Source organism: Ptychodera flava, chromosome 14, assembly GCF_041260155.1.
Source record: "Ptychodera flava strain L36383 chromosome 14, AS_Pfla_20210202, whole genome shotgun sequence".
NCBI classification, from domain to species: domain Eukaryota; kingdom Metazoa; phylum Hemichordata; class Enteropneusta; family Ptychoderidae; genus Ptychodera; species Ptychodera flava.
The window spans coordinates 41,594,675-41,620,156 of NC_091941.1; the positions used below are offsets into that span (position 1 = coordinate 41,594,675).

At 36.2% G+C, this 25,482-nt stretch overlaps 2 protein-coding genes across 10 annotated transcripts in view; both read right to left on the reverse strand.

Moving 5' to 3' along the window:
• LOC139150534 (nucleolus and neural progenitor protein-like) overlaps positions 1–12,124 on the reverse strand; it is a 43,116-nt gene extending 30,992 nt beyond the window's left edge. For 2 of the 5 annotated variants that reach the window (XM_070722962.1, XM_070722961.1), the window contains exon 1: positions 11,763–11,997. In XM_070722962.1, the coding sequence (XP_070579063.1) occupies positions 11,763–11,844 (82 nt within the window). In that variant the 5' untranslated portion in view covers positions 11,845–11,997. Of the gene's footprint in view, positions 1–11,157; positions 11,265–11,762 lie in introns of those variants that run through there. The other 3 variants (XM_070722960.1, XM_070722965.1, XM_070722966.1) reach the window with 3 other exon arrangements.
• Positions 12,125–20,979: 8,855 nt separating this feature from the next.
• Positions 20,980–25,482, reverse strand: part of LOC139150540 (serologically defined colon cancer antigen 8 homolog) — a 68,444-nt gene continuing 63,941 nt past the window's right edge. For all 5 annotated transcript variants that reach the window (XM_070722975.1, XM_070722973.1, XM_070722974.1 and 2 more), the window contains one exon: positions 20,980–24,655. In XM_070722975.1, coding sequence (XP_070579076.1) covers positions 24,533–24,655 — 123 coding nt within the window. In that variant the 3' untranslated portion in view covers positions 20,980–24,532. The remainder of the gene's footprint in view (positions 24,656–25,482) is intronic.

Below are 25,482 nucleotides of genomic sequence, written 5' to 3' on the forward strand. Positions count from 1 at the left end.
GACTGTTATCAATCCTCCTTCCCAGCCAATCAGCCACGTTTGCACACGACACTACATAATCAAACCTTTGTCTCATTGCTCCCATTCATTCATTCATTCATTCATTCATTCATTCAGCCGCTGGGTTCATGCCATACCAGCTCAGCCAATCCCACCACCATCCCCTGTCTCCTCCTTTCTTTTTCCCTTTCCCTCAAGTGTCCGGGCTTTGGATTCCATCCTGACCCCCATTTCCCGGGAATTCCACTCCTTTCCCACATTGCGGCCTCTCAGGATGGATTCATCATCAAGGTCATTCAGACCTTGACCCCAAGGTCACCAATGACCGTTGCCCGGTTGCTTGACTGAAGGGACCCTCTCCCATATATTTTGCTCATATATTTCGTAGGTTAATTTGCTACTTCTATTTTGACTGTTTTGTATTGTAAGTTTTGATAGTACTTAGTTTGAGATCTGCGAGGGCACTAGTTTTATGCCCTTTACTGCTTTATATTTGCTGTTTCATTTTGTGCTTTATTCTATTTAGGAGTTCACAAAATAAGAACTACTTTGTTTGCTTGCTCCTTGCAGAAATTGAGATTGCTACGTAAAGAGTTCAAACGATGAATATCAACCAAAACAGCCCTGATTATCGTTTAGTCCAAATTATTATCGATATCAGCAATTACCGGCTGTTTAAGCCAGTAAGGACAGAACTCTTGAACAGTGACAAGCATTTATTTTTTCATGTACCATTTGCAAACAAGGGGATCGACCAAATAAACATCAGCAATATTTTGCATGATAAGAAAGTTGTAGAAAAAATACCTCCATATTTTAAATTTCAAGAACCACCTATAGTTTCCTACTCATACACAAAAACCATTGGTAGGAAACTTTTTAACTACAACAATGTCTTGAAAAATTTCAACTTTCCATTAAACAACAGCAGAACTTGCAATTGCTTGTCATCCCCCTTTTGCTATATAACCACTTGGTCACGTAATAACTGGTGACCTGACCATCATTACCAACAGTAAACTTCGGCAACTCTTTCAATACGGCCCAAAATATCGAGAGCCACAAAATATTAATTGGAAATTTAATTTCAAAATTATCGTGGATGCCGCCGAAAAATATGCAAGACAGTGGGCTGCAGTTGAGGAAGTTGATATGGAATGCCTCTCTGACTGGCTGAGCAAAGTCAGAGATAAATTAAAATCACGTATTTCACATTTCCGTTCTCACAGTAAAGATGTAAATACTTCCTCAGTATTAGATGACCCATCGGTCAAAGCATGCCTCGATGCTTTACACAACGAATATGTTGTAGTTCCTGCAGACAAAGCTTCAAACAACATTATCTTTGTCTGTAGGAATTATTATATCCAGTGTATAATAGGTGAATTAAACTTTCATTCAGATAAGAGTAATACAACCTACACTCTTTCCTCCCTCACTGATGAAGACATTTTTTCAAATCATTCATCTGTGCTCAATGAATTTGGCATTCCTTTGAAAGAGAAGGACAAAAAACTGCCTATGTTGTATTGGATACCTAAACTGCACAAGAACCCTTACAAACAACGTTTTATTGCAGGATCAAGCAATTGCACTACCTAACATCTGTCACAATTATTCACTACAATTTTAACAACCATCAAAAATACCGCAATTATACGGTGTCGCTCACATTTGATCAGAATTGGTACATACCAGTATGGGTACCAAGATCAATAATTAATGTTGTTTCTATCTGTTCCGTGCAGGAAAATTCTATTTTAAATGTTATGACAATGATTTCTGCACAGTACAACCAGAACAAGTCATCGTTGATGACACAGTCCCCACTTGTTAATGGGTACTTTGATTACAAGTTCTCAGAGAGGATAGAGTCCTCTTCATTAATTAGGTCTGTGATAAAAATACTTTGATACAGATGGCAGTCAATGGCCAAGAATGAGTTCCATGGTGATGAAAACGTAAAACCAATGTAGGCCACCATCCTAAAGGTCATTAAATGAGTCAACTAGGAATTAATCAACAGGATGTTGCAAGACATTTTTGCATCCTATCATGACACTGATAGATTATCACTGGTACCATATTTTATAAAGTTTGATGCAGTGCTTCTGGACATTCACCCTAAAAACAAAAGTTCATCATGTAAATGCAAATTAGCAATTAATTCAATTCATTGGATCGTATCACAAAACAAATTGACGTGCATATGTATGACATAGGTCAATGTCCTTGTACCAACTTTGAATAAAATCGGTTGAGATAGGTCCGAGTTATGGCTCTGTACATGAAAAAATCGTAACAAAATGGCCACACAGCAGCCATATTGGATAGTATCACAAAACAAATCGACATGCATATCTATGACATTGGTCAATGTCCTTGTACCAACTTTGAATAAAATCGGTTGAAACATGTCTGAGTTATAGCTCTGTACATGAAAAAATCGTAATAAAATGGCCGCCTGGCGCCCATATTGGATCGTATCACAAAACAAATCCAAGTGCATATGTATGACATAGGTCAATGTCCTTGTACCAAGTTTGAATAAAATCGTTTGAAACATGTCTGAGTTAGGTCTCTGTACATGAAAAAATCGTAACAAAATGGCCGTCTGGCAGCCATATTGGATCGTATCACAAAACAAATCAAGATGCATATGTATGACATAGGTCAATGTCCTTGTACCAACTTTGAATGAAATCGGTTGAGATATGCCTGAGTTATGACTTTGTACATGAAAAAATTGTAACAAAATGGCCACACAGCAGCCATATTGGATCGTATCACAAAACAAATTGACATGCATATCTATGACATTGGTCAATGTCTTTGTATCAACTTTGAATAAAATCTGTTGAAACATGTCTGAGTTACGGCTCTGTACATGAAAATCTCGTAATAAAATGGCTGCCTTGCGGCCATATTGGATCATATCACAAAACAAATCGACGTGCATATGTATGACATAGGTCAATGTCCTTGTACCATCTTTGAATAAAATTGGCTGAGATATGCTGAGTTATGGCTTTGTACATGAAAAAATCGTAAGAAAATGGCCGCACGGCAGCCATATTGGATCGCATCACAAAACAAATCAACATGCATATCTATGACACTGATCAATGTCCTTGTACCAACTTTGAATAAAATCGGTTGAAACATGTCTAAGTTAAGGCTCTGTACATGAAAAAAATCGTAATAAAATGGCCGCCTGGCAGCCATATTGGATCGTATCACAAAACAAATCGACTTGCATATGTATGACATATGAAGTAATCCTTGTACCAAGTTTGAATGAAATCGCTCCCGACATCTCTGAGATATCTGCGTGAACGGACGGACGCACGCACGCACGGACATGACCAAACCTATAAGTCCCCCGGACAGTGTCCGTGGAAACTAAAAAATTCAAGAAATATTTAAACCAGAAAAACAAGTTGACAAAAGTTGGACTCGCTGCTACAGAGAAATAGATGTTTTTGATCAAAAAAGGGCAAAAATTGTCCTAAAAACACAAATATTGAAATTTCACCACATTTTTTGCAAACAGCTTCTCAGCTTGTCAAAAGATGACCTGCAACATTTTCGCAAAATCTATTAGCAATATAAATCACTGGGCCATATGTATGTTGTAGTTACAGCATGCAATCTTATTTGCGCTAGTGATATGGATGTACATTGAATCCTCAGACAGCGTCGAACTAAAATAAATTATAAATCTGAAAATTTACTCAGAAAAAAAATTAGCACAGCTTATTTGGAAAATTTTATTTTAGAAATTTACAATTGTAAAAAAATGTTCACAATTTCAATGTGACCACCCCCTCCCAAGATCTAATGGTCCATCCCTTAGTTTGAGCAGGTCTGTTAATATGTAACAGTTCATAAACAATGACAGGAAATGACTCAAGCTCAGTGGAGTAATATGCTGGCATGCTACACTCCTTAACATTTGCAGAATTTCCCTTTTTCTTACCTCATTTGCACATTTTTGACACTGACGTGTTCATTTGAACAAATTCACATCTAAACCCCTACATCTACCTGTAGACCAAATACTGAGACGGTAACTTTGGCGGTATGGGAGCCTTTGTGTGTGACGGACATACATCTGCACATACATACCCACAAATATACAGACATACAGACGCCACTCAGACTCATCATATAAGCTCTTTTTTGTATTTATATATAAAACCAAATATGAGCTAAAAATGGTCTTTTTCGATATTGTGACAAAGTGTATGAAACAAGTGGGTTGAATCAAATGTCGATACTAAAAAATTCGAAGGAATTGTTGTTTGATTTAAAAGTCAAGAAAAACAAGTTCAGCTCAATCCGAACATTTGACTTTTCCACATTATACACCACAAATCCCCACGATAAACTTAAAACAAGGCTATCATCTCTTGTTAAACAACCTTTCCTGTATAAAAATGGCAGTAGAAGGTACCAATATATTACCATCAAACATAGGTCAGGTTATTTCAGTAACATGGATGCCCAGCACAAATACACAGATGAAGAAATTATTAAAATGCTTAATTTCTTAATCGACAACATATTTGTTAAGTTTGGCGGTATGACATTTAAACAATCTATCGGCATACCAATGGGTACAAATTGTGCATCCCTTCTTGCAGACTTATTTCTGTATTCATATGAAGCAGAGTTCCGACAATCTCTCTACAAAGCAGGGTCTAAAAGACTTGCAAGGCGTTTTAACAACACACACAGATATATCGATGATCTGACTAGTCTAGACAATCCAGACATATCAAATTACATACATCATATTTACCCTGGTGAGTTGGCAATCAAAGAAACAACAGAGGGTAGGAACTCTGCTTCATATCTTGATCTGTTCCTACAAGTGGGTACTAATGGACTACACACTAAGCTGTATGACAAATGGGATGATTTCGATTTTGAAATCATTAAAATTATCCCCACTTGTCAAGTAATATTCCGTCTGCTGCTTATGGTGTGTACGTGTCTCAACTTCTCAGGTATTGTAGGGCTTGTGATTCCTACACTGATTTTCAACTGAGACACAGCTCATTGGCATCAAAATTACTGAGACAAGGATACACAACAAAAAGACTCGTTAGGACTTTCAAAAAGTTCTACGGTCGATATGACGACATTGTGGCCAAATATGACACCTCGGTCACTCAAATGATTAATGACAGCATTCCCGGCTTTGACTTATTGCAGTGATTCATATCCTGTATCTTTTCATACAATATTTAGACAATTTTGGGACCAATCCTGATGGGTGTAGCATGGCTAGCAGGGTATACGCTTACCCATTTCGGACACCTGGTACCACCACTAACTATCAGTGGTTCAGGATGGTCCTACTTAAATTTGTAAATCACAAATGTCCCATAGACCTGGTTATGTATTACCTTGAATGGAATGATTATTGGACCAGTTTAATGTCATATTGTTGGCGTTTCCGTTCTCCTTTTTGCAATAAACCCTCCTGTCTTTCCCTCAACTTAGAGGTGGTGTTCACAAATTAGAGTTTATATCGTACCAAGTGGAATTCTGACCCAGTTAAACAACTAAAACTTTCTACAATCACATTAAACAGAAAGATAATGATTTAGCTATCTTCTGTTTAGGTGATATTCTAAAAGTTATCCCTTCAAATTTCCCAAAAGTGAAGGATAACAAGAATATGAGACGGGAGAGAGGCTGGTTTAATCAAGATTGTGTCAGATACCAAATGGTACAGCAATCATTTAACAAATTTAGAAATTCCCAAACTCAGAAGGTCTTAAATGAGTACCAGAAAATGAAGACATTGCATCTCAAGCTTGTCAATGATAAAAAACATATCTTTAATGAGCGTAAAATGGACTCTTTCCTAGCTGATAATCGCAATCATACCAATCCGTAATCCAATAACACTAGGTCAGAACCCGTAAGACAACAGTTCTAAACATAGACACAAAACAGCACGTACAGAACAGACAGCTAATAGACAGTACACAAACAAAGTCAAATTCATGAAAGAAAGATATATGGACCTCTGGCCAAAAGACCAAGAAGTGATGTCAGGTCTTCGAAATAGTAAGCGCATCCTGCCCCACATGTGGCACCCACCATATATCAATCTGTAAGTCAGATAGGTACATGTAAGCTTAGTGGTCACTAACTAAGGCCCCATGTCACTGATGCCATCAGTGATCATTTGTCGAAGAGAGATATTATATCTATCTACCAGCTTGCGATACCTGCCAAAAAAGCGTTTGAATGTAGAGACAAGTCTTGCTCTGGTGTAACCTTGATTTAACAGTTTGTAAGAGAGATGGCCATGTCTCTCTACAAAATCACCATATGAACTGCATGCTCTTGCATATCGAATAAGCTGGGAAATGTATACCCCATAAGCAGGTGAGAGTGGAATATTACTGATGAGGTGTGGAAAATTGATTATACTGAAGTTGAAATCATCTCTCTTGTCATATAGCCTAGTAGAAAGGTGACCATTAGAGTCAAATTCAAGTAATGTTGAAGCAAAGATTCTAGTTTTTTCTAGAAGCGCTTCAAAGATTTGACACCTGGGGCCTCTGTAAACACACATTGTAATGCCTGGTTTGATTATTTTTCAGAACTGTTCAATCCTGAGATTACTGATGATGGTGATTTTGCAGATTTCCATGATGATGTAAAATTATATTTTGAAAACATGAATTATGATTGTAATGATAATGTTGACATTGTTGTGTCAATACTTGAGGAGCCTGTAACAGTCGATGAGGTTGCAGCAAAAAGTATTTAATTTGATAGATTAAAACATAGGGCCAAAGTCCCTGAAGCTACTATAGACATGGATACAAAATTAAGTATTTCCTGACTGTATGAAATTATCTCACTAAGGTCATCCCTGAGACCTGTAAACCAAATATTAAAGCTGTCTGACCAGCGGTTTTGATAAAACAAGCAACCCAATAGTTGACAGAACTTTTTGTGACACATGCATTGATGAGGAAGGTGGATATCTTTGATAGCTCATATCAGGATGGCCTGACCAAAAATGGCAAAATTGGCTGCAAAAATACAAAATTGAAGATTTCATTATAATTTCAATATAAAACCGTACATTAAGAAGAAGAATTTAACTCCACCCGGCTGGGTCAAATTTTCTGAAATTTCACATTATCTTTTTTAAATGCTATATAACAAAACGACTATCAATTGGTTTTGTTTGGCAATAAAGCTCTTACATTTTTAATAAGAGACATTTTGAATAAGAGGCATTTTAATTTTACTGATCATAATTTTAATCAATTATTAGTGTCAGTCTTTAAACCCCTACAATTTTAAAATGAGGATGGATAATGCAAAATAAAAGTTTTTTTTCTACATATACTCTCCTTCAAGTGAAATATTACATTTCAGAAAATACTGTCTAGTTTTTGACTTAAATTAATTTTTATCATTAATACCAAAATTGAGGTTTTTTTACCCAAAATATACACCCACTTCATCCTTTGAGTAAACAACTGCTACCATACAAGATTATTGGGGGCCTTGTCATCTTTGATGAGAAATATTGCTTTGAAAAAAACTGTGTTGGCAACATGCAGCTCCACCTTAATTTAAAACAAAACAACTTGCTACTCTGTCACTTCTTAAAGCCGCACTTTTCAATCCCAGGTTCTCGCATTAGTGGAGTTCTCCTCCCAGTCAAACACATGGCCAGTATGATGTTTGATTTCTATAACATTAATTACACAAACTGATCGCAACCTTTTGTCACATTTTGCTAATCCTGCAAATAGAGTTTATACAAGCTTTTGATTGACGGTCGGTTCAAATCGCCAACGGTTATTGATTCCCCACAACAAACGCTTGAATTCCCTAAAAAATTGTCTTCCAGTCGCGTTAAACTTTGAATATAACCACAACGTTGGATCGGCAGCAACTTCACGCTGACCGCTTGGCAGTCTGTCTGTGTTTTTGCGGCCGGGGAAAACTAAAAAGTGGCATTTTCTGGAGCGTGAGCCCACATGTTGCCTGTTTGGTGTCCACTTACACAATGAACGCCGCCATACCTTGGCGTCCTTTTAAAGGGAGGCTCCGCCTTTAAAGTAACATGCTCACGTTGGTTCTCTGGGATTTTGTCAGTGTCAGTGTCTGTGTCATTATCATATTCAGAACCAACACCATCATCAATACTCTCAATGACTCTAATGACAGAGGTTTCCAATTCAGAGTCACTGCTATCTGACTCTGACTCATCTGTGACATAAGTTGTTACAATATCTTTCCCTGTCAGTTTTCTTAAATTGAATGAAGGTTGTGCATGTATATGTGCGGTTATAAATTGAATTTTTTCAGCTTTTTGGTAATTTATGTTTATCAAGGTATTTATCTAATTCTTTTACGTTTAAATTTTGAAGGTTCCCACTCAAGAGCAACTTTAACCAGTCATAGTCCTCGTATTTTTTATCCTCTCTTCCTTTCTGCTCCTTTTTTCTATGTTTCATTCTCATCAATTTTACCCTTTCTAAATTTTTTTAATGTTCTACATAACTTTTTACAGTCCTTACATCTACTATAAACTTTTTTGAAAATAAATTTATGGCCGTCTCATCTTCAAGTTGCTTTTCGGTGAATAGTTTTTTAATGTTGAAAATAAAAATATTATGTATTACTGTCAAAAATATATGGAGAAAAATTTACAAAAGGGTTGATTTTCCAATAATCCTGTATGTGCATCCAGAAGATCACCTGGCACTGCATCAATGCTATGGTGTCGGATTGTTGAAATATTGTGTACACAAGAAATTTGCTGTAGTCCAAGAAGTGATCTCAGTGTGTATGAGGCTAGGAGAAATGTGGATAGGCTTACACATTGTGTATTGATGTGATCTCAGTGTGTATGAGGCTAGGAGAAATGTGGATAGGCTTACACATTGTGTATTGATGCTAATACTTTTGTGTCCCATTCATTCTGATATGTATAATCAAAGATTTCTCAGTGGCGGCTGGCAGAAAAGGCAAAAAAAACAAATTAACATGTATTGTTTCGTGTCATCTGAAAACATGCGCATCATGACTATTTTAAAATTAAAGTTTGTTATAAAATTTTGAAATATGAATGCTCTGTCAATTTTGAAAAATACTGCTGACAAAATGTGAACTTTGACTTACACAGGGTTATCTGCATTTTAATATGAACATTGGATTGTGAATGGAATGAGCAGAATAACATGTGAATTCATGTTTTGGATAAGGTGTTTTGTTCAAGAAATGTTCTAAAATATTCCTCAGCATTGTTGCTTTCAGTGGCAGCTACTTGGTTTTATGACAACCAAATTAGAAAAAAAGAGAAAATTAAAAACAAGTTGGCTTTCACCAATTTTAATTCCTAATGTTTAAAACTTTCACCATGAGTCTGCAAATATTCAGCATCATCAAATGAAAATGTATGCTGAACTTGTGCATGTACATGCATCTCACTTTCCAGAAATATCTGGATATCTGCAAATGATGTACCATTAAACTTCAAGATATATATCACTTTGCCAATTATCTGCTCCTCTGAATTTCTGTTCACCATTTCTAACTGACATCTTTGCCTGTCTTTGTGTGCATCATATGTATCAGTGAGACATAACGAAAAAAGTATTCATATTTAGTAATTAACTTTTCTTCAGAAATTTACAACCAGATATGTTTATTGCTACCCTATCCAAACGTGTGCCACTTGCAGTCCCTGCAAATCATTCTTTTTATAGTCACATAACCCTGAAATGATTTGTTATAACATCGATTAAATGTCCACTACAGTTCCTGCAACTTGTTAGACTGGATATGTCTATACACTCAGTGTGACAGTTTTCGGACAGGGTAGTGAATTTCGCCCAAAGTCGTTTCGTAAATGACCAGCAATAAGAAATCTTATTACCATACCTTTCGAAACTTATTGTGGTTATCCTCAAACTCAGTTGACACGACGGGAGTGGTATTTCGTGGTCAAAGTTGCCAAAGTTTTGACCCCATGTTGAGGGCGTAGTAATCGGACTGCAATCCCAGAAATCGGACGTCTTGTTTGGAATGTGATTAGGAGCTAAGTATTGATAATTTGAAACTTCAAACCACCGATTTTTAATTTTGATGTGTTTAGAAAACTGTATATAAGAATGATGATAATTAGTTATGTTTAATCCATGGACGACTCAACTATATTTCGACATGTATAGCGCTTAGATATCGGACACGGGCTGTCTCTGTGTGTGTTGCTTTCGGCACCTTGTATCGTACGGTGTGGCTAACTTCCCTAAGTTTGTTCAGTGAGTATTACTTATAATTGTTTCCATTGCATATTTTGTTTGTATTATAGAATCGCACAGGCATTATTCAATAAAAATAGCGAGTATATTTCATCGTATGGAATTATTTACCTGTCAAGTTTTTACGCAGTAAGTCACTTACTACGTTTACATAATTACGCTAAATATTGTCTGTCCGAAAACTTGTACGCTTCTTACGTTCATTATTAAATGTACTTTTTTTTCACGAAACAACTGCGCAGTTTTCGTTAAATTTTAAACTACATGCAATCGTAGCGAACAATGGAAAGAATATTTTCAAAATCATTATTCTCCCCCACGTTCAAAATTCAATGCTAAATCAGGACTTTAGTCAAAATTTCAGTTCCTTTGACCTGACGGCAGTATGTTGACAGTATCACAAACGCGGTGTCAGACGACAATTTGTGACCGCCGCTCGTAGCGAACTCAATAGTTTCTACCAAAAAAACTATCGAAAACGGGACAACGTTACAGTGTCACCTGATTTAATATGAGGTTACATGACCTGTAAAACGCTATCGATACGGAGCGAAGTGAGTGTAACTAACAGCATGTCACTAAATGTCCGAAAACTGAGGTCGTCCGAAAACTGTCACACTGAGTGTAGTGTATAAGCATGCATGCATGTATATATTGGGGGGGGGGCATGGGAAAAAACCAGGAAAGGAGAGGGGGGGGGCTATAGATTTTTTCTATAATTTACTAGGGGGGCCCATGGAAAAAATCACCCAGAAAATAGAAAATCCTCCATCCTCCCCCTGGAAGTAAATTCTGAATCGTCCCTAGGCGCGCGCGGACACAAAACAAAGAATTTACTTACTTAGGCCTAAACTTTACACATGATCAGCGTAGCCTGCGGTCCGAAATTCATGGTTCAAAGTAACATGGAAGGCCTATGTTCCTGACGGGCGGTAGATAGGCAGTATAAATCAACGGTAGGGACCCCTTGGCAGCTGTGCCAGTGGATGAGAGACTTAGTTTGGTGCAGTGTCTGGAAATCCTGCGTCGTTGTCTTCCTGCAGAGAAGTAATGTCTGCGGATAGACTGCAAAGGCACGTGCGTGAAGTCCACGGTCGCGTCGCTTGTGGTTCGCACACCTGTAGTGATACACGGCGAAGGCCGCTATGCACACTATCAGTACAACGGCGTTCGCCGTGTATAGAACCACAAGCTAATATGTGGGGGGTGGCGTCCACAGACGTTATGTGGACCGGATAGTTTGTAAAACTGTAGTTAATGCTGTGAGTTTATGCTACGTTCCGACGTTCTGATATATCAGAACGTAGCATAAACTCACAGCATAAACTGCACTTTTACAAACTACCTGGTCCACACAGTTCCACGCCTATGGTCGCGACCGGTCTCATTGTTGGAGTTGGCGGACACCGAGAAACGACTGAATCTTTCAGTCTACATTGGGCATACCTTTATCTTTAGATGTTGCTGAATGCCTAAACGTCGTTATTACCGGTCGTCCAAGATGTTTACTTCTTGCCCATGTTGCCATCTTGTCCAGCGGTCCAATGTCAGGGACCTCGCTGGTCGCTCTCAGTCGAGCCAGCTTTGGAATCACAATGCAGGCTGTTCGCAAATAGTTTCTTTGCGGACGCACTGACGGGCAATTTTTTCTTCTTCTCTATTGTCATCGGAAAGAGCATGGCATGCAGGTAACTTAAAGTATCAAAAGTGGTAAAACACCCAATCGAATACTCAGCGAAACAAAACAAAAAAAACAACAACAACCACAAAACAGCGCAGCTCGTTTTTGGTGCATTTGACGTTTCGTTGTGCCCACACGCCCCGCCCATAGTAGTAAGGGGTGGACCATTTGATATCCTGGGGGGGGGTCTGGAAGATTTTCGAAAAAAAAATTCCCAGCAGATACAAGGGAAAAAAAAATTCTGCCTTAGATGACTTATGAAAAAAACCCCCAAAACTGGCAAGCTTATGTGGAAGAAAACAAAAATCTATCACAGTATCAGCAAGAACCATTTGGGATGTAACTTCATTTCCGTGCACCCTTCTTGTCTTTCCAAAAGCCTTTTGAAATTAATTTTCAGTCACATTTGGCTTTTTGAATTGTTCACTGATTCTAGATAAGTGAACACACTCTGTAGATACATGCATATCATCTCTTGTGTGTTGACCAATAAATAATATTGTTCTCTGGTATGGTTGTGACATGGACAGATTAATGCACTGACAAGACAAATGACACAGCATTTCAGACAATTTTAAATCAACTGTCATCGTCGAGTATTATAATCCGTGGCACATTTTGGCCAACTTATAAACCGATTGGCATTTTGAAAAAAGAAAATCAAAATGGAACTAATTTGCAATTTTCAAATGGTTTTATCATCTTGATAATTAAATTTTATACCTATTTCTAAATTTAAAATCTTTGGGCTGAGATTGAAATATAGGAAACAGGTGTGTATACTGTATATGTATAGGTGTGTATACTGAGGATGGCACTTCGCGACCATTCAAATTTCCCTCTGACAAACTCTATTTCCCACAATGCACATTTCCGTGTTTTTAATTTCCAGTATTATACCAAATGTCCAATTTTGGGGCATGGCCCAGTATCTCTTCATTACTATGGCTGAAATAACTGTACTGAATTGGTGTAACATTTATCTCAGTGTGACCAAATATACTGAAGGAGGGCTTGGTTAAGATAATTCACACAAGATGCTTTTAAAAGTTAGCGGGAATGAGGGACTGGTCAGTTTCCTTGGCCTAGGAGGCCGTTGGATTCATGGGGTCACCCTCTTTTTTACTTTGGTGATGGGGTCACCTATTTTGAAATGCCCAATTGGGGGTCAGTGTGTTAAATTTCAACGCAGGCTCATATTTGCCTAAACTGCATCAAATGCTAGCCATGAATTTAATCATTCAGTTTCATACCTTGTTTTTGACTTTGGTGATAGGGGGTCACCATGTTTTTGAAATGCCCAATATGGGGGGTCAGTGTGTTTTTGAATTTGGACATGGCTCATACTTGTAAAAAATGCATTGTGCCAGCCACAAATTTCATTATTCAGTTGCATTTTTCAGCGCGCCCTTTGGGTGCGTAACTTTAATGATAATAAGACATATTTTTCAGAGCCCTGTCCTAGTGCAAAACTATAATATATCAGACATACATATATCTGAGATATCTGTATGTTTAAAATTTTTCGGCGTGCCCTTTGGGCGCATTTCCTTAAAATATTAAACAATATTTTTCAGCATGTCCTTCAGCTGCATGACTTTCATATATCAGATATATGTATATGTATCAGAGATATCTTGATGTTATAATTTTTCGGCGCGCCCTTCGGGTGCAGTAAATTAATATATCAGAGATATATGTCAGAAATATCTTGATGTCTGTAAATTGAAAGTCTGTTTTGCAAAGTGTACTAATCATTATGAAATCTGCAGTTCATATGAAAAGCATGACAAGTTCCTGACTCTTTTCTGTTTCCTCTATGAGAATTCAGTATTAGAAAGCAACAGGCACTAATATTTCATAATCACATTTTTCTTACAACAGTTCTGGACATCTGGTTATGCATAAAAAGAGTGGAGTACATTCACAGCTCATTCAAAATACTGTATTCAAACTTTAGAATTGACACTTTTAAGTTCCTATCTTACAACTGACACGACAACAATATCATTAAAACACAGAATGATTGAATGTTTAAAATATACCCCCAAACAACAATATCATTAAAACACAGAATGATTGAATGTTTAAAATATACCCCCAAAATTATATATATATATATATATATATATATATATATATATATATATATATATATATATATATATATATATATATATATATATATATATATATATATATATATATATATATATATATATATATATATATGAATTATTCAATTAGTATTCCACTTTTTGCTTTACCTTTGTCGTCTGCAGGGGGGTTCACAAGGGGGAAAAAATACATCCAGTGGAATGTGGAAAAAAAAAATAATGCCCACCAAAATCTTCCAGACACCCCCAGGATATCAAATGGTGCACCCCTAAACACCTATTGCCTGCCTGGTCATGAGGGCTGTAGCGCCCGTCTATTACCCCGAGGGGCCGTGTGTTACCAGAAACACATCGCTATTCCCCAAGGCCGTAGGCCGAGGGGTAATAAACGGGCACTCTAGCTCGAGTAAAGACCAGGTTATAGGTGTTTTATAACACACCGCACATTCATGTTGTATTATATTATGGTTTTTAATGTGCTAGCTCTGATATTTTGCACCTAAGCAATCCATCATAAGTTTACTTGGCGATATTTCCTCAGTGGTTCAAGTTACATAAGTACATGGTACCACTTTCTTCCAAAAAATATTCTAAGCATACCAAGCAACATCCTTGGTTGCACTTGAATCTTTTTTGTCTATGAACTTTAAGTTCCTACACTGTTGGAATGGAAAATCTATTTTAGAGAGAGGCTCGTCGCTCATCCCGGGAGCACATCACGTTCTAGTCACCTGCCATTGTTTGAAAGCTGCAGACAACACTACGGTCACGTGACTGGGCAGCACTTTTTCCAAATTTGGTCAAAACTATTTCCCCAGGGAAATAGCTTTTCAAAAAATACCCTCTGACATAACGTTTTGGGACTAGACGTGTCTATTTTCTCGTCACGTGGCGTATTCTGGCGAATCACGACATGGAATGAGCATGTGGCGTGTTATAAAAACATCTACCGGTATAACCTGGTCTTTATTCAGGCTATAGCGCCCGTTAATTACCCTTGTGGCTGTGTGTTACCAGAAAAACACCTCGGTATACCCCTCGGCCTACGGCCTCGGAGAATAGCAATGTGTTTCTGGTAACACACAGCCCCTCGGGGTAATAGATGGGCACTATAGCCCTCATGACCATTCCAAAGTGTCTGTGCAAAAAATCCACAAAAAACAAAAATAAAGAAAAACTAACCCCTTGCATGTAACAGTCAATACCCATACTATCTTAATTGACTTTTTTTTTTAATTGACCTCTTTAAGAATACTTTGTAACCTTTACAAATAATCCCTTATGCAAGGTTTCAATAATTTGATGAAAAAGATTTGCATTTCACAACAAATTATTCTATCAAACACTTGAAGTATGAAAGTGGACAAATATTAGTTCATAGTCGTAATGTTAACCTTCAATATTTTGGTTTCAGTTGTACCTACACACCCGTAAATGCACAGATTTGTTGGGGATAATTATCTCTAGAATACTATGTTTAGTGAAATTGTACAAATCCATGCCATTTTCAGGCTGACCATATTTTCATGTGGAAATCAAAGAACACATGCAGCACATCTTGCTGAAATAAGCTGATTGAGTGAGTCTGTCAGTTTCCAAATTTTCTACACATTCATGCAAGCAGAGGCGCATGGCTTTCAGAGAAGTGATACATTGCAGTCACTATGGCAGTGATGTCACCTCGTAAAATAGTACAATTATGACCCTCAAACTCTGATGTTTAAACATTTTTTTGATTATTAAATTTTGCTGCAAAGCTAATAAAATACCAGCACTCTTTTAATCTTTTTAATTACAAACCAATCTGACTTATTCTCGCTCTGAAATGTATTTCGGATTTTGCAAGCCTTGCACAGTACATGGGGTTACCCACAATGCCCTTGGATTTGTGCACTCATATATTATTTGTTATTAGAGGGCTTACTCAATTTTATCAATTTCCGAACAGTTTGAAACTTAGAATTAAATTTCAAGATTACTGTATTTGTTAAAACTATGCTCCAAAATTATCGATTACGTCTAAAATTCAAGAGTAAATTGAATAAAGAAGTTGATGTTTGAAGGTACTAAAAATTGTACACTTGTCAAGATAAAGTTATCAACTGAGACAGTCTCATCATAGTATATCAGACATGCAAGTTTCCTTTGTAACATTGACAAAAATTAATACCCTTTCTTTTTGCCAACACAGATGCAACTTATTCCCTTAATGTCCCCTGAAAATATTGTATATGGCTGTCAAAAATTTGTTGACCAAAGGGGTTGATCTTCTCATTATTGCAAGTGGGAAATAAGGAAGTTATGATTATTTAGATTGTCAGAATTTTGAAATATGGACCGAGGTGTTCTCTACTGAAGAAATTTGCTTCAATTCAGTGAGTGATCTCCTCATGTACTGATCATGAAGAATTGTGGGTTAGAGCTCAACCATGCAATTGCTTTACCAAATTTTGGACATTTCACTTTATGTGTTGATGGATATGTCACCGATAGCATGGAAAGCTGAAAACTGGTAGATACCACACTTGTATGACCTACTGTATACTTGTGTAGCTAGTATTTTAATCTGGACTAGAATTCTGACAATAATTTCAGTTTATCAAATGGTAATCATTGAGAGATGTTATTATTACAGAAAATTAACTATCAGAGTGGTATTGCATGTGAACTTACAGCAGTCAAGTTTTCTTCATTTCATATACATACTCAATTATTCCAAGTTTAGCGGGCAATCACTTTAAATATGCCGAAACCCCACAATTTCTGCGGCGAGGGCAATAGAATTTAGGTATGGTTGGGGAGGTCAAGCAATAATTTACACATTGGGGAGGGTCCTGTTGAAAGAAAAAAGTCCTCCCAGTGATGCAGCCCTTTCCCATTTAAAATAATGTGGTCCCATAATGTTGAAATGGATTTATGGGCACAGGCTTGTCCCAAAATATGCAAGGAATTTTTACATTAAATGGCCGAAAAAACAACAAAAAACAAACAGTAATCCTTTGCATGTTTAAAGGGATAGTAGTGGTAACTTTTGACCATTTTTTCCGCCCAACCACATAATAAAAACCAAGCTAGATTATATCTGTCCCACCCTAATTGTCGATTGACAAGGAAATAAGTCGAAACTAACACCCAATTGTAAATAACGAACAGTAATAAAACTGTTTGCTGGCCTGCCGCTAAGCGAAGTTCACGTTGATTTTGTTTACAAAATGTTAGGCGATCACTTGGTAAGGAGCACAAGGGGTGATGATATCACTAGCCACACAATGGAGATGGAGAGCATCGTAAGTAATGCATATTTATATCCAACTTACACACATGTGTATCTGTTTTGATTGTGATGTACATCCACTGTTCGTTTGAATCTGGAGTGTTATTTGTTCAAACTCTTTTTTTCTGTTGCTTGAGTATGAGAATGCTTTTTACGTTTCAAGTGGTGATGCATTAGGTCAGAGTAAAAAACATAGGGCCAAAGTCCCTGAAGCTACTATAGACATGGATACAAAATTAAGTATTATCTGACTGTACGAAATTATCTCACTAAGGTCATCCTAGGGACTTGTAAACCAAATATTAAAGCTGTCTGACCAGCGGTTTTAAAAAAACAAGCGACTCAACAGTTGACAGAGCTCTGCTGTGTTATGTAGAGAATAACCTTTTGTGACACATGTATTGATGAAGAAGGTGGATATCTTTGATAGCTCATTTCAGTATGGCCTGACCAAAAATGGAAAAAAAAATTCCGTAAAAATACAGATTTGCATATTTCATCACAATTTTAACAAATCTAAGTTGGGTTATCCCTAGGGACCTGTATACCAAATAACAAAGCTGTCTGACCAGTGGTTATGAAGAAGAAGATTTTTTACCAAAAACGCCTTTTTTGGCGCTAATTTGCATATTTTCAACAATATCAAAAAATTAATAAAAATAGTTTCTCAAAATCATATATTTTATCCACATAACAAAAATCAAATCAGTAAGTACTGCAGTTCTCAAGATATTTGAGTGGACACATGCCTCACAAACGGACATACACAGCAAAGACTTGTTTATAAATAGATAGATCTAGTATGGATAATCACATAGTGGTAGCATACATGTACATGCATTACATACTATAAACATACATACATACATACATACATACATACAGACTGATAGTGGACGCCGGACGGATACCCATCCCAATAGCTTCTATAGACTATATTAGTCTATAGTAGCTAATAAACGAGAGTTAATTACATTCTAATTAAAGTAAACAAGACTTGCTTAAATCAAGATTTACGTCATAAAAAAACAGCATATCTGTCAGGTTATAAAGAATCTTAAGCTGGTTATCTTTATCAGTATTTCAATTTTAACTTTCAAATTTACATTGTTAAGTAAGTTCTGTTGAATAAGTTGAGACTGTACGTACTCAGAGAAAGCACACTGAAGAGACAAATGTTTGAAACTTAAGAAGTTCAAGGTCATCAAAAGCATTATAAGGAGTCATGTAACACTTTCATTGCACTGTTTACACAGATTGCATAATTGCTATAAATAGCACATGAGGAATCTTACAGCCCAGCTTTACCATAAAAACCCTATCACTTTGACCACTCTTTTAATTAACCAATCTATTTTTTTCCTCAAAATGTAATTTTATTTTATCCTTACCAAGTCAACCATAAATGGAAATTAGAACTTTCTCTATCTCTATTTATTTGACCACCCTATCATGACAAACTGTTATGAGCAATTTCTTTTAGATAACATACAGAGCACAACAAATGATGGTTCAGAATATGTCAAAGTTGGGATTCAGGAAAGTTGCCTTTACATGTTTTAATCCTCCAAGATGGTAAGCATTTCACTATGAACTGTCAAAAAAAGTTGAACTTTCTGATAATTCTACACTAAAATTATTTTAGCTTTGATGATTTCCTAATTAATTCAATTATTTAAAATCATATAATTATTTTTTTCTGGGTGAATTGATAGGGTTTATACAGTACAAGAATTACATACAATGTAAGTCAAATTTGACCAAAAATGACAAAAAAATTCCTTAAAAATACACATTTGCATATTTCATCACAATTTGAACAAATCTAAGTTGGATTATCCCTAGGGACCTGTATACCAAATAACAAAGCTGTCTGACCAGCGGTTATGAAGAAGAAGATTTTTTACCAAAAACGCCTTTTCTGGCATTAATTTGCCTATTTTCAACAACATCAAAAAATTAAAAAAAATTGTTTCTCAAAATCATATTTTTAATCTACACAACAAATATCAAATCAGTAAGTACTGCGGTTCTCAAGATATTTGAGTGGACGGATGCCTCACAAACGGACATACATACATACATACATACATACATACATACATACGACGGACGCCGGACGGATACCCATCCCAATAGCTTCTATAGACTATAGTCTATAATAGCTAACAAGGTAATTTAGGCCCGGTGGCCGGATCCGGCATCGGCAGTCGATGTATTGCGCGAGCTAGCACCAGGGACCGAAACCATGGTCACCACGTCAAAAAGCCTGAAACGTCAAGCACTTTCCACCAACTATTCTTTACCAAAGTTTAAAACTGGTGCATACATAATTCGGTCAGTTTGCTTTGTCATTTATTGGCGAACAAGTCAACTAGTTCAACGTGAAGGTGACGATGCGATGCAGCTGTACTTCAAGTTAACGGGATCGGGAATGGCTTACAGTCGGGGCCCACGGACACTAGTTGTGTAGGTACATTTGACGTTGACCTACATGATCCACAGGAATTATTTTTTGAGCAAAATTTTGGTGATATTTGTAGTTGAGTCATTACATTTGCTAACTCTGGTTACATTTCCTAAATACCAAACCAATAAATTTAAACATGCCACATTGTTTCTTCTACAGCGACCACTACAAGTACAGTGAGCAGTGACAGTTCACAAGCTCGGAAGCGGGGCCCGGGTCACCATCAATGATCATTCAGTACAGTTTACAGCCGTCCGCGATGTGTACGGGCTGTTGCATCTGCTTATTTTTCTGAAGAGTGTTTGCATTTTGGCTAAACAATCACTCTGAAAGGCGCTTTCGTACTTTAGACATTTCCATCACTAGTATTGCCTATTTCAGTCTGTTTTTAAATGCAGCTTTTTTGTTTGTTTGTTTTTATGGGGGGGCATTCTTATAAAAATTTACTTCCGTGGTGAGCAGCACCAATATCTGAATATGACAACATACAACACAAGTGTACATGCATGGTTACAGAAATAAGATTATTTCGCAAATGAAAAAAGACAACGTAACTGCAAACTACAAGTCATGCGAAGAATTTATTTACATAAGTGACTAAATTTTACCCAGTTACCCGCAACTCAATTTGGTCTCCCATGTTTGTAAATTTTCAGTGATTTTCTAAATGTCCAAGGGTCATGACTGTGAAGGCTAACATAAACATTTTACATCGCAGTGGTAGACATGTGAATAGGCTTCCTTGTTTAGACATGATAAGGATTGGATATTGCCAAACTGTCAGTTATATTTCCAGCTGTCAAATGTGAATGACAGATACATTATTTGGTCGACCCACTGGTTGCTTGCGCTGTGGTGTGGACGCCATGTTGAACCAGAGTTGAACTGTGCGGTACTTTTTTTGCACATGCGTACTAAGTCGATTACATTGCACACCATGTGTCAACATCGTTGAATTTCTGTTTGTTAAGAAATTCACCTCGTCAACATTCTTTATCACAAGGAATTGATACACATTACGTACTGAGGTCAATTAATAGGTGATTCTTCATGATTCACCATGCTTATTCATGAGAATAGTTCGCGACGTGCAACAAAAATAGTGAAAATTTTCTCAAAAGTTAAAGCTACTATCCCTTTAATGAAGTTGAAAATCCAATATTCATAAATGACATACATTGTAGCAAGTACAATGTGAAGCCCTAAGTAGTTTACATCTCATATTATTTTCATAAATGATCCACAATTCTTGATTCAAATTTCTTATTGACTCAATTTCAAAAAAATTTCCACGTTTAAAATTTAGAGGGTTTCAGCATTTAGTGTATATTCAGCAACTTCTGATTTTTAGCATTTAGCAAAACCTTGTCTCTGTCTACATACCTATGGCATACTCACTTATTGTACAAAAAATGATGACACAGCATTTGAATGTTTTCTCCGGAAGAGAATTGCTTTGTAATTTCAAATTAAATTTGCCCTTTGTAATGATTTTTTGAACAATAGGAATTTTTACTGGAGTTGCTTCAGAATGTAGAATATGAGCACTGCCTCAGAGCACTGCCACAGAAATAACCTTTAATCTGCAGCAGTTGCTGAATAGGATCACAGATTGAATTGCACAAGGGCAAGTGAGAGATTTTTCACTCTCAGATACTCTGACTAGCAAGATGCATTGGAAACCAACTTTTTACTGTGCAGTTGTTACATTTAAGGCACTATCAAAACAAATGTGACCTGACATAATTGGAAAATGTTTCTGAAATGTTTGAAACAATCCTGGGTTGAGTGCTACCACAGAGTATATAACCCACCAGAAACTTGTACACATGGCCCTTAACATCTATGTGAAGTTTTCACATCATAAATTTTCTCAATTTTCACATCTATAACACTAGTTGAAAGTGCACAAAAGCAACAACCAACACATACGTAGGAAAAGTTGAGAGGAATCAAGAGAAAACAAACATTAATAGGAAATTAAAATAGGCAAGAACTTTGCTGGAAGTTGTGGACACCAAAGTGTTATAATGGTCCTGTGCAACCATACCACAGGCTAGTTCCTCACCCCATTTAGTCTTTGGAACTGATAATAATAATGATAATAATAATAAAAAAAATATTTATTTCTTAAAAGGTGCGCTACGTCTCAGTGCTCTTTACATGAAAATAACAAATTACAAATAAATATGACATCAAATCAATTCCAGCAATATTACAGATAAATACTATAACACTGCCTAAAAGATGGGTTTTCAAATGACGTTTAAAAGACTCACAAGATCAACCAACAGAGTGAGCATCAAAAGAAAGCTTATTCAACCACAATGGAATAGCAATTGAAAATGTACGATAACCATAATTAACTGTAGTGCCCCTGGCATCACACCTGGTATAAGAAGTATTTTGTTAGATGAATGGAGAGCTCACCCAGGGATACTTATGTCTACCAATGATTGCACAGTGGACATTCGCTACATTGAATTTTGTTAAAAAACAAGCACAATTTTGAATTTGATTCTCTTTCACTGGCAACAAATGAAGTTGGAATAAAACACATGAGATGTGTTCACATTATTGAATTGTAATTGGTTGGTTTTGTAACACCTAAAGATGTAGTTTAAGTTTAATAAAAGTAACAACCTATTTATTCAAGTTAAAAGTTATGTTGAATTTCCAGTTATTTAAAAAATGTATTGATTCAATCACATTCAAAAATGCATTTGAAGTGTATTCATGTTCCACCGCATTGCCCCAAATCCAGTATGAATATTTAAAAATTTGAGGTTTTAGCTTCTACCAATTTTCTAAAAAGAACATAATAACTATCCTTGTGGACCTTCACAAATTAAGTGTTCAAATTTATGGTGATATAATACAAACGGCAAGAATTGGAATAATGCTTTTTATGTAGCTGATGACAATTTTAAGAAGTGCAAACTGTACAAAGCAGAATTTCTTATCAGCCAAGTGACAAACTGAAAAAGTATTATATATTAACATCCTTGTTGATGGAATAATATTAGTAATAAAATCAATAGCCTTAGCTGTTAGCAATCATAAACCACAATATAAATGTTATGTTTACACTGATCCAACACTAACACACATGGCAGACAACGGACAAACAAATCAACCATACACAAGACAAACACATAGTCTGATCCTTCACACAAAGATACCAGCATACTGTATGGACTTGTTAGCTTTATTTGTGAAATTTACATAAAGATGATATGATGGAACCTCATGGTGCTAAAGTGTAGGCATGTTGTAACAGCAGTACATCCACACCGTGGCTGAGTGTTTAGTAATGTGTTCTTTCCTAGCTTTGCTTATCAATGGACTACAGCAATTGCATCCTCAAGTCATGGGGTTCTGTTATAATTACATATACTTAATTTTTATTTCTGTGCAATCAATCTCAACAGCTGAAAATTTAACAAATAAATCAGAGTGGTTTATCTTTTTCATGGCTTTAGATTCGTCATCTCAAAATATATTACATTTATTATTGAATTGTAATTGGTTGGTTTTGTAACACCTAAACTTCTGATCAGCTATTGGCTTGTTCAAATGTTTTACTAAAAAAACTTACCCAACTTTCAATAATCTCATCTGCTAGAGAACTTTATCTTTGTTAAGATGTCATGATGATACAGCTGAACATACCTTGACTAAATATATTTACCAGAAAATATCATGGGAGAGCTACAGCAAGTGGATATAGGACCAGTTTTTATGAGAATGCCGTCTTTCTAAACATACTGGTGGCGATATTACCATGTGAGTTGTTTTGACTGCTTATACTTACCTGAACTTAGAATACACTACTAAGCACGAACGGTTTTGGAGGGAAATAATACAACTCAATAAAACTATTTTACACCAATGGCAATGACAGCAATGGTGTGCTTACAGAATGTCAGGGTATATACACTCAAACTTTGTTTAAGTTTGATAATTTTTAGCAATTGTCAAGGACTTTTGAGGTCAAAAATACTATTTGCCACGTATTACGTTTACGATTTACCATTTTATCACTTTTTACAATATCATGGCCGATCATGTTTTTCTTAAACCGTATGTGGCTTATCATATCATGACACAGTAGTCTTCTCACTCTCATTCCACTCATCCAAATAAAGAACATTTTAAACCCTTTCTTCACTGTGTGTATCACTTGTTCTGTGCCAATTTGAGATTTATGACTTGTTCCATAGACCCTGGGCTCAAGGGTCTATGCTTGTTCATTCATGGTATGAGCTCATGAGTTGCTAAGTAGTAGCTGCTTATTGAATGATCTATGGATACAATTGGAGAATTACAATGAAAAAGTAATAATGGCATAATAGTGAGTGAGTGAAAAAATAACAGGGAGGATATTCAGAGACCGTGTCTAGATATTGTCCATGAACCTGTACACTTTATAATCTAATCAACATCCAAACATTGTATAAATATTTGTCAATATACAAGCTTTGTAGTCCAACCAAGCATAATCGAGAAACCAGAGTCCCTACACAATCGGACAATCAACAAACTTTGTATATCTGAATGAAAATTTACATGAAAACTTGAAATTAAAAAAAAACAATTGGTTTGGTTGTGTTGTTGTCGGCCGTATTTGTCTTCATTGGATCAATCTGCATTCTCATCTGTCATTTATTTTATTTACTCTTTCTCAGCAACAATCTTGTGCTTTGTTTCCAACTGATCTTGAAGAAATCCAATTTCTTTCTTCAGAACATCTCTTTCTCGGGTGACATTATCAACTTTACTCAATACCTCAAGAATCTGTAAGCAAATAAATGCACGACTATCAAGTCTTTAACTTTTTTATATAAACTATGGTATTCATTTCACTACATGTAAATATTACCCACTGTTAGTGTTCGATGCAGGAAAAGAAGTGGCATTTTCAAATGATTTTAGCTCTGACACTATTTCATATTGTACTTTTTGGTTTTTATCGGCAAAGATCAAAATTTCTTTGAAATCAAAAGAAAGTTGAACTTTTTTCATTGTTCTCAGTAAATGCAATTTGCACATATCTAAACTGTATTATATCTCTGAGGACTTATTGTGCATAGCATTATGTTAAAGATATCTGATACTACTCATGGTTTTGAATAATAAGATTATTTTGACCAAAATTAGCAGAAATATTCTTTCAAATGAATACTTCTAGATTTCATCACAATTTGAAGACACCTGAGCTTGGTCCTTAAAATATAATCACAAAAGTGTGCCATATCCCCCATATTGATAAACGCAGAGTATTTAGTATCTGAATCTAATCCGCAAACATTTCAAAGCAGATGGGGACATTCCCCCTTGTGAGAGAAACCTGAAGAAAACACTGTACCATACTGCAGATTTCCTACAATTTGCTCACATTTCAAATCCGTCATCCCTAGGATCAGTACACCACATTTCAAAGCTGTCTGATGCGTAGTTTTGAAAAATATGATTTTTTGACCAAAAGTTATAACATAGCCTTGAAAGGGCAAAATTTCACATCTCCATCATTTTGTGCACTTTCACACCAAATACTGAGACATTCAGGTGCTGCAGTTCTTAACGCTTTGACTGCTGTAATATTTCCCACCAAAATTTTAATG